General features: G+C 39.6%; 1 protein-coding gene across 2 annotated transcripts in view; it reads right to left on the bottom strand.

Annotated features, from left to right (window-relative positions):
- Positions 1-13,368, bottom strand: part of LOC143875479 (phox domain-containing protein) — a 54,716-nt gene that overhangs the window by 18,937 nt on the left and 22,411 nt on the right. For both annotated transcript variants that reach the window (XM_077377041.1, XM_077377042.1), the window contains 4 exons: positions 8,684-8,828; positions 8,531-8,599; positions 8,338-8,383; positions 420-895 (listed from right to left, as the gene is read on the bottom strand). In XM_077377041.1, the coding sequence (XP_077233156.1) occupies positions 420-895; positions 8,338-8,383; positions 8,531-8,599; positions 8,684-8,828 (736 nt within the window). The remainder of the gene's footprint in view (positions 1-419; positions 896-8,337; positions 8,384-8,530; positions 8,600-8,683; positions 8,829-13,368) is intronic.

Here is a 13,368-nt window from a genome sequence, read left to right as displayed (position 1 = left end):
TGTGTATTATGTTTTTTTTTTTTTTTTTTTTTTTTAGAATGGCAAGTTCCGTGTGTTATGTTACTGCTAGCAATTAGAAAAACACAACCTAGTGCAGTCTTTATCCGGAAAAAAAAATGAAGGTATAGCAATCATATTTCTTATCATTGCTATACGATTCAATTAATCACTAAAAACCAAATCCTTCAACTAAACGGTTACGTAGCAGATGTGAGGGATTAACTTCCAATTTTGGTCTCACTACCATCAAATGAAAACATGAAATAGATATAGCATGGAAAGTAAAGCATGCCAAATAAATATCTAAGACAGTTAAAGTAATCTAAGGACCCAAATAAAAATGAGTTCATAGTGTAGAATATTTGGCAAAAATCAATCTTAAGGAGCCTAAAGTATTTGATAAAAAGAATTCGTGATACCTCAGGTGGAACACCAATAGGATCCTCCACAGGATCAGCAGTTCCCAAAAGATCTGCTGCTAAGTATCCACCTACACCAAGCCTTTTATATTTCATTTGTGACCTTTGGCTTCTTTCAGAGACCAAGCCTTTAGGCTTTTCAAAACTTTTGACCACACGAGGTGGGAAGCCTTTTGAGTTCAATTCATTGTCAGAATGCCATCCATTCATTTGTGCAGTAGCACCTACATCATCATGGGCGGCATCCTTGACACCTTCCTCGTTATCAGATAAGCTTTGAGATGTTCCCATGTTACTATAGCTCGAACCTTGTTTACTTGTCTCTTCTTCATTCCAAGATAATCCCATAATTCTTTCTGTCATTAGAGGAGAACCTGTATAAGGTAACGAAGAAGACCCAGAAACTTTACGCAATAGACCATCTGAAACCCCTTTGAACTGGCGAACAATATCATCCATGGCATCATCCACATTGACTGTTGAAAAAAAAAAAATTTAGGATAACCAGGAGAAAGACCGATCACTATTCACATTAAAGATATCATCCTTGTAGTAGATCAATACCATTTTCAGGCACATGGGAAAAAAACAACGGTAATTGATCAGCATTTAGCACATTGAGTATAATAGTAGATTAGTGACCAGGCTTTGTGCCTCTTCTCCAGGATACACTATTATCATGGTTATGTTTAGCTGGTCACCTTGGCATTTATGATCTGACACTGAAGGTGAATGAAGTTGGTTACCAGTTTGTTTCTAGAGTGAATAAAAGATTATTAATTTAGCCAATATATCAAAAACAATTATGCATTTTTGAAAAGAGAATATAGATACAGATAATGCTCTTGTTGATTAAAAAAAGTATACCTCATCTTTCAGATCAAATGTGATACCCAGATCAAATTAGTTGGATATAGGATACTGAGTTGGAGTATGGACTTGGGATACTCCACGGATACTAGTACTCAGTAAATTCAGAACAGATTCTTCCTGTTCCTCCCCCCCCCCCCAAAAAAAAAAAACAAAACTCCACAAAGAAAGAAGAATAAAAAAAAATCCAAGGGTCTAGAACAGTTTTTCTTTTTTCTTTTTTTTGGAATGGCCAAGAGACTAGAACAGTTAACCCTCCTGGAAACTAAAGTTAACCTAGCGGTTGGGCTGCAAGCCTGACCCTATGGGAATCATCATGGGAACAGAACGAGAAATGAATAAGCAACAAGGTTATGATAGGTTAGGAAGGGAGAACCAATATAGGTTAAGTTACAAGTTAAGGAGAACTTCACTGTTAACTATGGTTACAGGTTTTATGGATAGTTTTAAAATTAGAGATTTGTCATTTATTGTTAAGTTGTATTCCACAATTACCCTCAGGATAAGTTTTTGAAGAGAGCCTCACATAATTCTTATTTGAAATTTAAAATGAGTTGCTTAAGGCTTAAATATAATCCTTAGAGTGTCTTTCATTACCAAATTTGAAAACCACTCCTTTAGAAAAAGCAATCATCTAAATAGGAAACATGCTCTTATTCATCTAAATAGGAAACATACTCTTATTTAAGAGTAAGCATGTTGGAAGCGCAATCCCAGCTAAATTTTAGAAGCGGGAGGAATTTAGCTTACGATGTGAGCTTCTGAGTTCTGACCCTTTTAGGGAGCTTTCGATGACTGAATATAACTATAAAAAAAATACCTGCCCCTAAGGGTCGGACCATTGCAGCACCTGATATTCATGATAGGATTTTTACTACACATCCTATAGGAAAGATCTCACCATCGACACAGGACTCCCCCCCCCCCCCCGCCCCCCCCAACGGACAGAGCCAAGAGCCAATTCATTTTTGCCAAAAAAAAGCCTAACTTAAGTGAGGTGCACATTAGCAACTCCCTTAAGTCATTTTTTACCTCTTAACACTAAGGCATGCCTTCTTTTTTATTAAAATAGATGCAAGTTAGCACTCACTTAAAAGAAATGAGAACGACTACGCAAAAAGTCTCTTCAATGATCAACAATTAAGGAAATATTTGTGTCCTATAGGACAACATAGGGTCATGTATGTGAAATCAAGATCATTAATCTGGTAGAACATCATGAGGCAACCCCCATGGTCTTGGTCAAGGTTTTAAATTTAGGTTTCGGTCGCTACGGAAACGGAAACGGTTCGATCGGTTGAATATTTCGGGAGAACATATGCAAATGATAGAATTTAGAGATGAAACTTCAAGAAATGCTAAAATAAGCACAAATACACGCTTAGAAACCATCACATAATCAAGACAACCATTCATAATTGTTTAAAAACATCGAACACCTAGTCGCATGCACTGTCGCACATGTCTAATAATCTAGTATATATCAATTTTCACATGTAATTCATATAAATATTTATACATAATACATGCATCATATTTCGCATGCAATTCATGTAATTATAATTTGTAGTACATACTGATGTAGTATACCATTATTACACTTACAATTTTGGCTTATGCATTTCAGTTGTTTCGGTTTCAGTTTCGGTTTCAGTGGGGATGGAAAAAGAAACATTTCAGTTGTTTCGTGTTGGTTTCGGTGCAAATTTAAAACCATAGTCTTGATCCAATCATTAATAGACATCCGATGCATAAGATAAATGACTACAAAAATCAATAGTTTCATTTTTCTTAGCAGGACCCTTAACGAGTCTTGATGAATCAAGGTCCTAGGACCATCCAATCAAGGTGTTCTCAATGAATGATGGTCGGACTTATAATGGTTGTTCATATCAACGGATCCAATCACATCAACAAGGCAAAAATGGAGCCAAAACCTGCGCGCACTTCGGATTGTCTTTCCTCTATCTATTGAGCCCATTTTTGCTCACTTTCTTCACTCCGTTCTCCCCATCCATATTTCTCCTTCTCTTTCATGGAATCTCTTTCCACCGAGCATTCTTCTTCCTCCTCTTCACCTTCCAAGAATTGTCATACAGCATGACTGAACTTATTCCAATGCCTTCATCCAAGACCCTCACATCTCAACATTAATCTCCTGACGCCTTTGTGTTATATCCATCCAATAATCATATTGGACGAGGACATGGTTGAAGACGAGGCCATTATCAAAGTTATGGTTGTGAGTATCTCAGTACCATCAATTTTAGCAATACAAGGGACCACATGGCGACGCCCCCACATGCATCCACCTCGGGGTGGTCAACCATGTGCCCAAGGAGGTATTCTTCCGAGCCACCAGGGTCAGGCTAGGATCCAAAACTCTATATCACATTGCAACACCTGCCCATGCCACGTATGGTTGTTAGATTTGTGGTTGGCATAACCACACAACCATGGAATACTTCTACACTTATCCAAAGCCTCTCCCACAACTCTGGCACATCATATGGGTGACAGCCATTGGCACTCCGTCTGAAACTTACTTGGTCGTTGATACAAACAGTGTTTCAAGACGCGGATGCGGGTCAAAACGCTGCCAGAGCAAATCCTAGTCCACTCAGCAAGAGACGATCAAGTACTCAATTGACACTGCTAAGTACTCGGCTGATGCGGCAATAACTTGGGGAGTCAAAGGAGTTTTGATTGACTTTGTAGGGCAAAACGCGGACTCAAACAAGAATGAGCCCAAGGGAAAAGGGAGCCGACTCAAGGGAGTCTGATGATGCGGGGGAGTTTTGAAACTATGGATACAAGTGCTATTAACCATACTATGAATGATGTGGGTAACATGTATTCCTCGTTTCCATATTATGGTTCCATCTCACATCATCACGGGCGATGGGCAACTGCCCTAATCACTCATGCAGGAGCAGTATCGATTTCTTCATCTCTGCATTCATTTAACAGCTCAAATGTTTGCTGTTCCCAGTATCTAGTGCAAATTATTGTTTGTTTCTACGTAATATTATTTTATTGTTACACCCACCTCTTTTCTTAGCAAAGAACTACAAACAGGGAAGCTCCTTGCGAGAGGATTGGTTCATGGCAACCTTTACATCCTGACGAAAATGTTGGATGTGCCACCTTCACAGTCTCCTTCTAGTCATAGTGTCGAAGTCTTTACTGCATCAGCTTCAATGGGGTCATTGTATGTGTGGCATCATCATTTGGCTTTCACCAACTCTAGAATTTTACTTTTTCTAGTGCCTCTCTCATATTCAATCATGTAATTAATCTATAGTCACAATTGTGTCCCAATTATCAACTTGGAAAACATTGTGAAGACCCTTTTTTTAATATAAAAATACAAAGACCAATTTTCCTTCTCAGCTTGCGCGCATTCTGATACATAGGGCCTTGCATGTGTTGCCTCTGTCTAGATCTCGGTATAATGTTATATTTGTTGATGATTACTACCGCTATATGTGGATTAATGTTCCAAGTATTATGACGTTTTCACTGCTTTCGGTTTGTTCTATACTGTTGTAACAAAACATTATGGTGCCCATATCTCACACCCACGAAGTGATGGAGAGGGTGAATACACTCCCCAGATATTTCAACAATTTTTCGCATCCATCAACAATTTTCCAGTCCTCATAATCCAGCTAAAAATAAGATAGCGAAACGGAAACGTCGTCACATCACAGAGGTCAGTCTTTCCATGGTCTATCATTCTGGGGCTCCCAAGAATTTATGAACAAAAACCTTTCATATAGCTATCAGCTATGCATGTCATCAACATGCTTCCTTCTGCCGTACTCGGAAATGCTTTTCCCATGCAAATTCTCACTGGTGTGGACCCTGACTCTTCATGATTACGTTGATGGGGTTGCATTTTTTATGTTAATGTTTTGTCATCCCAACAATGAAAATTATCTCTCAAGGTTAATACTTATATTTTTGTGGGTTATAACGATGATCATAAGGGATTTAGGTGCTGTGATCTCTCCACTCAGAAGATTCCAATCATTCATCATATTTCTTTTAATAAGTAACACTTCAACAAACAATTAAAGATTAGGCGTGACATTAAGAGGGGGGAGTAGCTCATCTCGAGATAACAAAAACTAGCATGCCATCTAGTGCCATACATAGCTCCACATCTCATCTCATTCAGTCGTATGATAAGTATTATGTTTGCCAACATGAGCAGAAACATGCCTTAGCCAAGTGGTTCAGAGCTTTGACGATAGACATTTTCTGAGGCGTCTACTAATGACAAATGGATAGAAGCCACAATAGAAGAAATGGGTGTGCTCTGTAGGAACAATACTTGGGAAGTAGTTCATCGATAGGCATGATTTGAAGAGCTTAAATGATTTGTAAGAAATGGTTGACTGCAAGTAAGTGTTCAAGGTATAGCTGAAGCCAAATGGTACCACCGAAAATACAAACTAATGCTGGTGGCAAAAGGGTATAACCAGAGGCAGGGTCTTGACTGCGCTAAGGACTTTAGTCCTCTAGTCAGCAGTTACTGCAGTACTTGCCATAGCTAACTTACATAGTTGGACCCTTAGTCAGATGGATGTGAAGAATGTGTTTATTCACGGGCCAATGAAGGAAGTGGTATACATGGAGTAGCGCAAGGGGTCCGAAATTGCAGACAAAAGAAATTCTGTATGTAGACTCAAGAAGACAATCTATAGGCTAAAACTGGTTCCTAGGGTATGGTTTGAAGAGCTTCATCAAGTGCTCAGGAATAGTGGATGTGGGAGAAGAAAGTTGGGGACCTCTCTTTTTATTAAGCACGCTCAGATGGGAATGGTGAAGTTTTTGTTGTATGACGATGACATCATCATCATCATCATCACAGGAAGTGACACTTTTGAAATACAAAGTCCCAAGCGTGATTTTAAATTTCCACCATAACCGACACGAAACAATCGAAATATCTCTGTTTCCCCACCGAAACGATATCGAAATCGAAACACATACCGAAACGAAAATCGTAAGTGCATTAGTGGTATACTATATCAGTGTGTTATATAATTATATTTTCGGAAAACTGTTTCTGCGCTCGAGTGCAGAAAACAGGGGTGGCCCACATTTTTTGGGCGATCCAAAGCATTCATTTGATGGGCCCTGTCATAGATAGGGTGCGTACCAAAAATCAGCTCCATTGGATCATCTTAGGGTGTCCATTTGTGGAGGGAAAAATGGACAGATACTGTTCGTCCACAAATCTGCCCATTTTTTCCCTGCACAAATGGAAGGGTTAGGATGATCCAATGAGCTGATTTTTTGGGGACACCCTATCTTATGATAGAGCCCATCAAATGAATGCTTTGGATCCCCCCAAAAATGTGGGCCTGCCCTGTTTCTGCGCTCGAGCACAAGAACAGTAAGCCCTTATATTTATATGAAATGTAGTGTATCGTTACCATTCAAAAAAGAAAAAAGAAATGTACTGTATTGTGTATAAATATTCATATGAATCACATGTGAAATGTGGTATGTACTAAATTATCAGACATGCAGGACAGTGCATACCACTAGGTTTCGATGTTATTAAACTATTAGTTACGAATAGTTGTGTTGCTTACGTGATAGTTTCTAAGTGTGTAGTTGTGCTTATTCTAGCATTTCCTAAAGTTTCACCTTAAAAGGCTCATCTTAATATGTTTCCATTCGGTTCTGTAATTTTGCAGGATTTCCACCAAAATTTCTAATCGAAATTGAAACAGAAACCGAAATTTAAAACCATGGTCTCGAGAACAGCCTGAAAGGAACTTTCGATGTGAGGGACTAGGGGATCTTATATATTTCCTTGGTATGGAGATTGAGATAACCAAGGAAGGAGTGAAACTTTCACATAAGTACACCACTGATTTACTTATTAGGTTTTGCATGACGAGCTACAAGCTTACTAACACATCAGCAGTGTACAACAAGAAAGTAAGTGTCACCATTCAAAAAAAACAAGAAAGCATGTGTCAAAGAAAGCAGCGAGGTCATTAATCCTCTAATTAATCTTAGTATGGTAAGAGCACTTCAGTCATTGACGCTTACCAAGCTAGGCAACACCTATGTGGTGAATCAAGTATGCCATTACTTTCATGATCCAAGAAGTACACCTTAAAGCAGCCAAGGGCGTCATGAGATATCTGAGAGGTACATGTTCTATACTACAGAATGTCTAATGAAAGGTCCATCAAGGTTTTAGGGTCCTCTGACATTAGCTAGTAAGGAGGTCCTCTAACTAAGCATATTGTGATAGACTCATTTTGTTCGTGAGTAGATAGAAGATGGAGAGGTTTATCCATGCTGTGTCACTAGTCAAGAGCAGGTTGCAGACGTCGTCATCAAAGGGCTTACAACTTAATTTCATCAATATTTGGTCGACAAGCTGAACATGTCACAGCAGGATACATGTCGGCTTGAGGGGAAGTGTTAGAAGTGATTCAACCACTTAAGGGTACTTTCGTTATTTGACCAACATGTATAAAACACAGAGTATTTGGCATTTTCATTATGCTGAGTGAACTGAGTATAGACACCCTAGATTTTTCTCTTTATCTTTTATCTTCTCATTGGATTAGAGCTATTCTTTACATCAACCTAGATCAATACATGACTCCTTAAGTATAATCCAATTTACAGAATTTTGATAAAGAAGCTTATTCCAACACTTTCTTAGTAAAGAAGTCTTTTTTTTCTTAAATGGTGAGAACTCGACCTTTTATTCCAAGAAGTCTTATGAGACACCAATTGCAATGCAGATTAGCAGATATCAACCAAGAGACATGGCATGATTCGGTCCATCATGATAGGGGGGTCACTAAAAAGACATTCCTCTGTGTTCTCATATGGGATGGTGAATTTCACATCAAGTCGTTCCATTCAAGTTCTATCCTTTTGCACATATGCATGTTAATGAGATATAAATGATAAGTGTTAGATATGATTCATGGAACGCAAATAAAGTAAACAGAGAATTAAAAGTTAAGCTAATAATTACCAACACTCAAGGAAAATTACATACCTGCCAATGTTTTCATCACTGAGGTAGATTTCCCAAAAGAATAATTCTTCAATAACAAAATAGGAAGAGGATTAGAGAGTAGAAAGTAAAATTTAGATTCAAAAAAGATTAGCCACACATAAAATCAAAACATGCGTGCTCATCCAAAAGTCAATGAATGTTGAAGAAGCCAATATGTTGTAAAATTGTATACCTTAGAGGAAATACTTAAAAAATCCCAAACTTCATGCTGCTCTGCAACATTTGCTATTGAAAGAAGATCCTGAAAAAGAGGCAGTATCAGAGAAGAGATATGCTAATTGGCAAAATGACCGAAGGAATGAAACACAACGCAACTCAATCTTACTTGCAAATATTTGTCGAGCAAAACACAACGTTGGTGGACAAAACGATCATCAATGCTTGATGAAAGAAACCTTTTTGGAGGCAAATGTAATGAATAATTCGGTATATCCTTAAGATGCCTGTGCAACCGCTCAAAGTTTCTGTACCTGCAGGCCAACAAGCGTCAAAATACCAACTGAAAGAAGACAAACAGATTTCCCATGTTGTACAGAAAGACATTTTTAGAAAATAATGCAACGGAACAACCAATTCTTCATTTCTTTCTCTTTTCTTTCGAAGAAGACAACAAATTTAATTTAAAAAAATACAAAGTTGCATCAAGGAAAGAAGTTTCCCTATATACAAGATAGTCCTACATATCCCAGCCTTAGCCATCCTATCCACTATCATTAGCACTCCTAGTCAATGTTTTGAACATCACGATCGATTGCAAATCGTAATAAGGATGGAACTGTGTCAGAACATAAATCGTACATATATATATGGGTTAAGTGAAGCTACACATACATGTAGCTAACTTAGCTACACCGACGGCTTAAAATACAGTGGGCCCACATTGTTTGGGTGATCCGAACCATTCATTTGATAGGCCCTCACATTGATAGGGTGTGCTCAAAAAATCAGCTCCATTGGATGATCCCAACCCTTCAAACTGTGGAGGCAAAAATAGACAGATTTGTGAAGGTTTTTACACGTCCATTTTTGCCTCCACAAATCGTAGGGTTGGGATGATCCTATGGAGCTGATTTTTTGGGCACACCCTATCTATGTGAGGGTCCATCAAATGAATGGTTTGCATCACCGAAACAATGTGGGGCCCACTGTATTTTAAGCCGTCGGTGTAGCTAAGTTAGCTACACGTATGTGTAGCTACACTCTTCTCTCTCTCTCTCAGTGGGCCCACATTGTTTGGGTGATCCGAACCATTCATTTGATAGGCCCTCACATTGATAGGGTGTGCTCAAAAAATCAGCTCCATCGGATGATCCCAACCCTTCAAACTGCGGAGGCAAAAATAGACAGATTTGTGAAGGCTTTTACACGTCCATTTTTGCCTCCACAAATCGTAGGGTTGGGATGATCCTATGGAGCTGATTTTTTGGGCACACCCCATCTATGTGAGGGTCCATTAAATGAATGGTTTGCATCACCGAAACAATGTGGGGCCCACTGTATTTTAAGCCGTCGGTGTAGCTAAGTTAGCTACACGTATGTGTAGCTACACTCTTCTCTCTCTCTCTCTCTCTCTCTCTCTCTCTCTCTCTCTCTCTCTCTCTAACCCTCACATAGATAGGGTGTGCCCAAAAAATCAGCTCCATAGGATCATCCCAACCCTACGATTTGTGGAGGAAAAAATGGACGTGTAAAAGCCTTCACAAATCTGTCTATTTTTGCCTCCGCAGTTTGAAGGGTTGGGATCATCCGATGGAGCTGATTTTTTGGGCACACCCTATCAATGTGAGGGCATATCAAATGAATGGTTCGGATCACCCAAACAATGTGGGCCCACTGTATTTTAAGCCGTCGGTGTAGCTAACTTAGCTACACGTATGTGTAGCTTCACTTAACTCATATATATATATATATATATATAGAGAGAGAGAGAGAGAGGAAAGTGAAGCTACACCGCCGGCTTAAAATTCAATAGGCCCACATTGTTTTGGTGATCCAAAGAATTCATTTGATTGGCCCTCACATAGATAGGGTGTCCACCAAAAATCAGCTCCATAGGATCATCCCAACCCTACGATTTGTGGAGGCCAAAATGAACGTGTAAAAACCTTCACAAATTTGTCCATTTTTGCCTCCACAGTTTGAAGGGTTGGGATGATCCTATGGAGCTGATTTTTGGTGGACACCCTATCTATGTGAGGGCCAATAAAATGAATGGTTTGGATCACCAAAACAATGTGGGCCCATTGTATTTTAAGCTGGCGGTGTAGCTAAGTTAGCTACACCGGTGGTGTAGCTTCACTTTCCTCATATATATATATATATATATATATATATATATGAGGGAAGTGTTTCTGAGCTCGAGCTCAAAAACTCATGTGGGCCCATATTTTTTGGGTGATCCAAAGCATTCATTTGAAAGGCCCTAAATGGATAGGGTGCCTACAAAAAATCAGGTCCATAGGATCATCCTAACCCTTCCATTTGTGGAGGGAAAAAATGGGCAGATCTGTGGAGAAACAGTATCTGTCCATTTTTCCCTCCACGTTTGGATGAGTTAGGACGATCCTATGGACCTGAATTTTGGTACACACCATATCCATGTAAAGGCCTTTCAAATGAATGCTTTGGATCATCCCAAAAATGTTGGCCTACATGAGTTTTTGACGGTCGAGCTCAGATAAGATATCTGAGCTCAAGCTCGTAAACACTTTAGTCTCTCTCTCTCTCTCTCTCTCTCTCTCTCTCTCTCTCTCTCTATATATATATATATATATATATATATATATATATATATATATAGGGAAAGTGTTTGTGAGCTAGAGCTCATATAAGCTTATATGAGCTAGAGCTCACAAACACGGAGGGGGCGTGGGGGGGGTGGCCACATTGTTTGGATGATCCAAAGCATTCATTTGGTAGGCCCTCATATAGATAGGGTGTGCCCAAAAAATCAGCTTCATAGGATCATCCTAACCCTTCCATTTGTGGAAATTAAAAATGGGCAGATTTATGGCGGTTTATACCCGTTCATTTAACCTCCACAAATGGAAGGGTTAGGATGATCCTATACAGCTGATTTTTTGGGCACACCCTATCTATATGAGGGCCTACCAAATGAATGCTTTGGATAGTCCAAACAATGCCCCCTCCCCCCCCCCGTTTGTGAGCTCGAGCTCACAAACACTTTTCCATATATATATATATATATATATATGTGTGTGTGTGTGTGTGTGTGAGTTAAGTGAAGCTACACATACGTGTAGCTAACTTAGCTACACCGACGGCTTAAAATACAGTGGGCCCACATTATTTGAGTGATCCAAACCATTCATTTGATAGGCCCTCACATTGATAGGGTGTGCCCAAAAAATCAGCTCCATAGGATCATCCCAACCATTCAAACTGTGAAGGCAAAAATTGATAGATTTGTGAAGGTTTTTACACGTCCAATTTTGCCTCCACAAATTGTAGGGTTGGGATGATCCTATGGAGCTGATTTTTTGGGCACACCCTATCTATGTGAGGACCCATCAAATGAATGGTTTGCATCACCCAAACAATGTGGGGCCCACTGTATTTTAAGCCGTTGGTGTAGCTAAGTTAGCAACATGTATGTGTAGCTACACTTCTCTCTCTCTCTCTCTCTCTCTCTCTCTCTCTCTCTCTCTCTCTCTCTATATATATATATATATATATATATATATATATATATATATATATTAGAAAAGGGTTCCTGAGGTTAACCTCATATAGCTTATATGAGGTGGCGCTCACAAAACATAAGGAGCCCACATTGTTAGGATGATCCAAAGCATTCATTTGAAAGGCCCCATCATAGATAGGGTGTGTACAAAAAATCAGCTCCATTGGATCATCCTAACCCATCCAAAAGTAGAGGGCAAAATGGATAGACACTTTTTGCCCACAAATCTGCCCATTTTTCCCTCCACTTTTGGAAGGGTTAGGATGATCCAATGGAGCTGATTTTGGGTACACACCCTATCTATGATGAGGCCTTGCCAATGAATGGTTTGGATCATCCAAACGAAGTGGGCGCCTTATGTTTTGTGAGCGCCACCTCATATCAGCTTATATGAGGTTAACCTCTCTCTCTCTCTCTCTCTCTCTCTCTCTCTATATATATATATATATATATATATATATATATATATATATGGAGGAAAGGGTTCCTACACACATGTGCAGGTAAGCTGACCTGCACACGAGTGCAGAAAAAAGGTGGGGGGCCCACATTTTTTGGGGGTCCAAAGCATTCACTTGGAAGGCCCTTCCATGGATAGGGTGTGGACCAAAAAAAGCTCCATTGGATCATCCTCACCCTGCCACTTGTGAAGGGGAAAAATGGGCAGAAACATGGACACACAGTGTCTGTCCATTTTCCCCCGCACCTTTGATTGGGTTAGGACAATCCAATGGAGATGATTTTTGGGCCACACCTCATCCATGGACGGGCCTTCCAAATGAATGGTTTTGATCCCCACAAAAATGTGGCCCCCACCCTGTTTCTGCACTCGTGTGCAGGTAAGTTACCTCCACACGTTTGCAGGAATCCCTCTCTCTCTGAAAGAGAGAGAGAGAGAAAAGTGTAGCTACACGATCGAGAAGCTGTTGTCCGTATTTGGATATACATACATTTTCACAAATAAACTATCCAAGGACAATTATTGTGGATGTCTTCTCACAATAATCGTGATGGAGAAATAACTTAGCTACTCCGTCGGCTTAAAATACAGTGGGGGCCCACATTGTTTGGGTGATGCAAACCATTCATTTGATGGGCCCTCACATAGACAGGGTGTGCCCAAAAAATCAGCTCCATAGGATCATCCCAACCCTACAATTTGTGGAGGCAAAAATGGACGTGTATAAAGTATAAACCTTCACAAATCTGTCCATTTTTGCCTCCACAGTTTGAAGGGTTGGGATGATCCAATGGAGCTGATTTCTTGGGCACACCCTATCTATGTGAGGGCCTATCAAATGAATGGT

The sequence above is a fragment of the Tasmannia lanceolata genome, unplaced genomic scaffold, assembly GCF_043159265.1.
Source record: "Tasmannia lanceolata isolate RefF3 unplaced genomic scaffold, GAP_Taslan_0.1 ptg000004l, whole genome shotgun sequence".
NCBI classification, from domain to species: Eukaryota; Viridiplantae; Streptophyta; class Magnoliopsida; order Canellales; family Winteraceae; genus Tasmannia; species Tasmannia lanceolata.
This window is presented reverse-complemented; position numbering and strand designations above follow the sequence as displayed.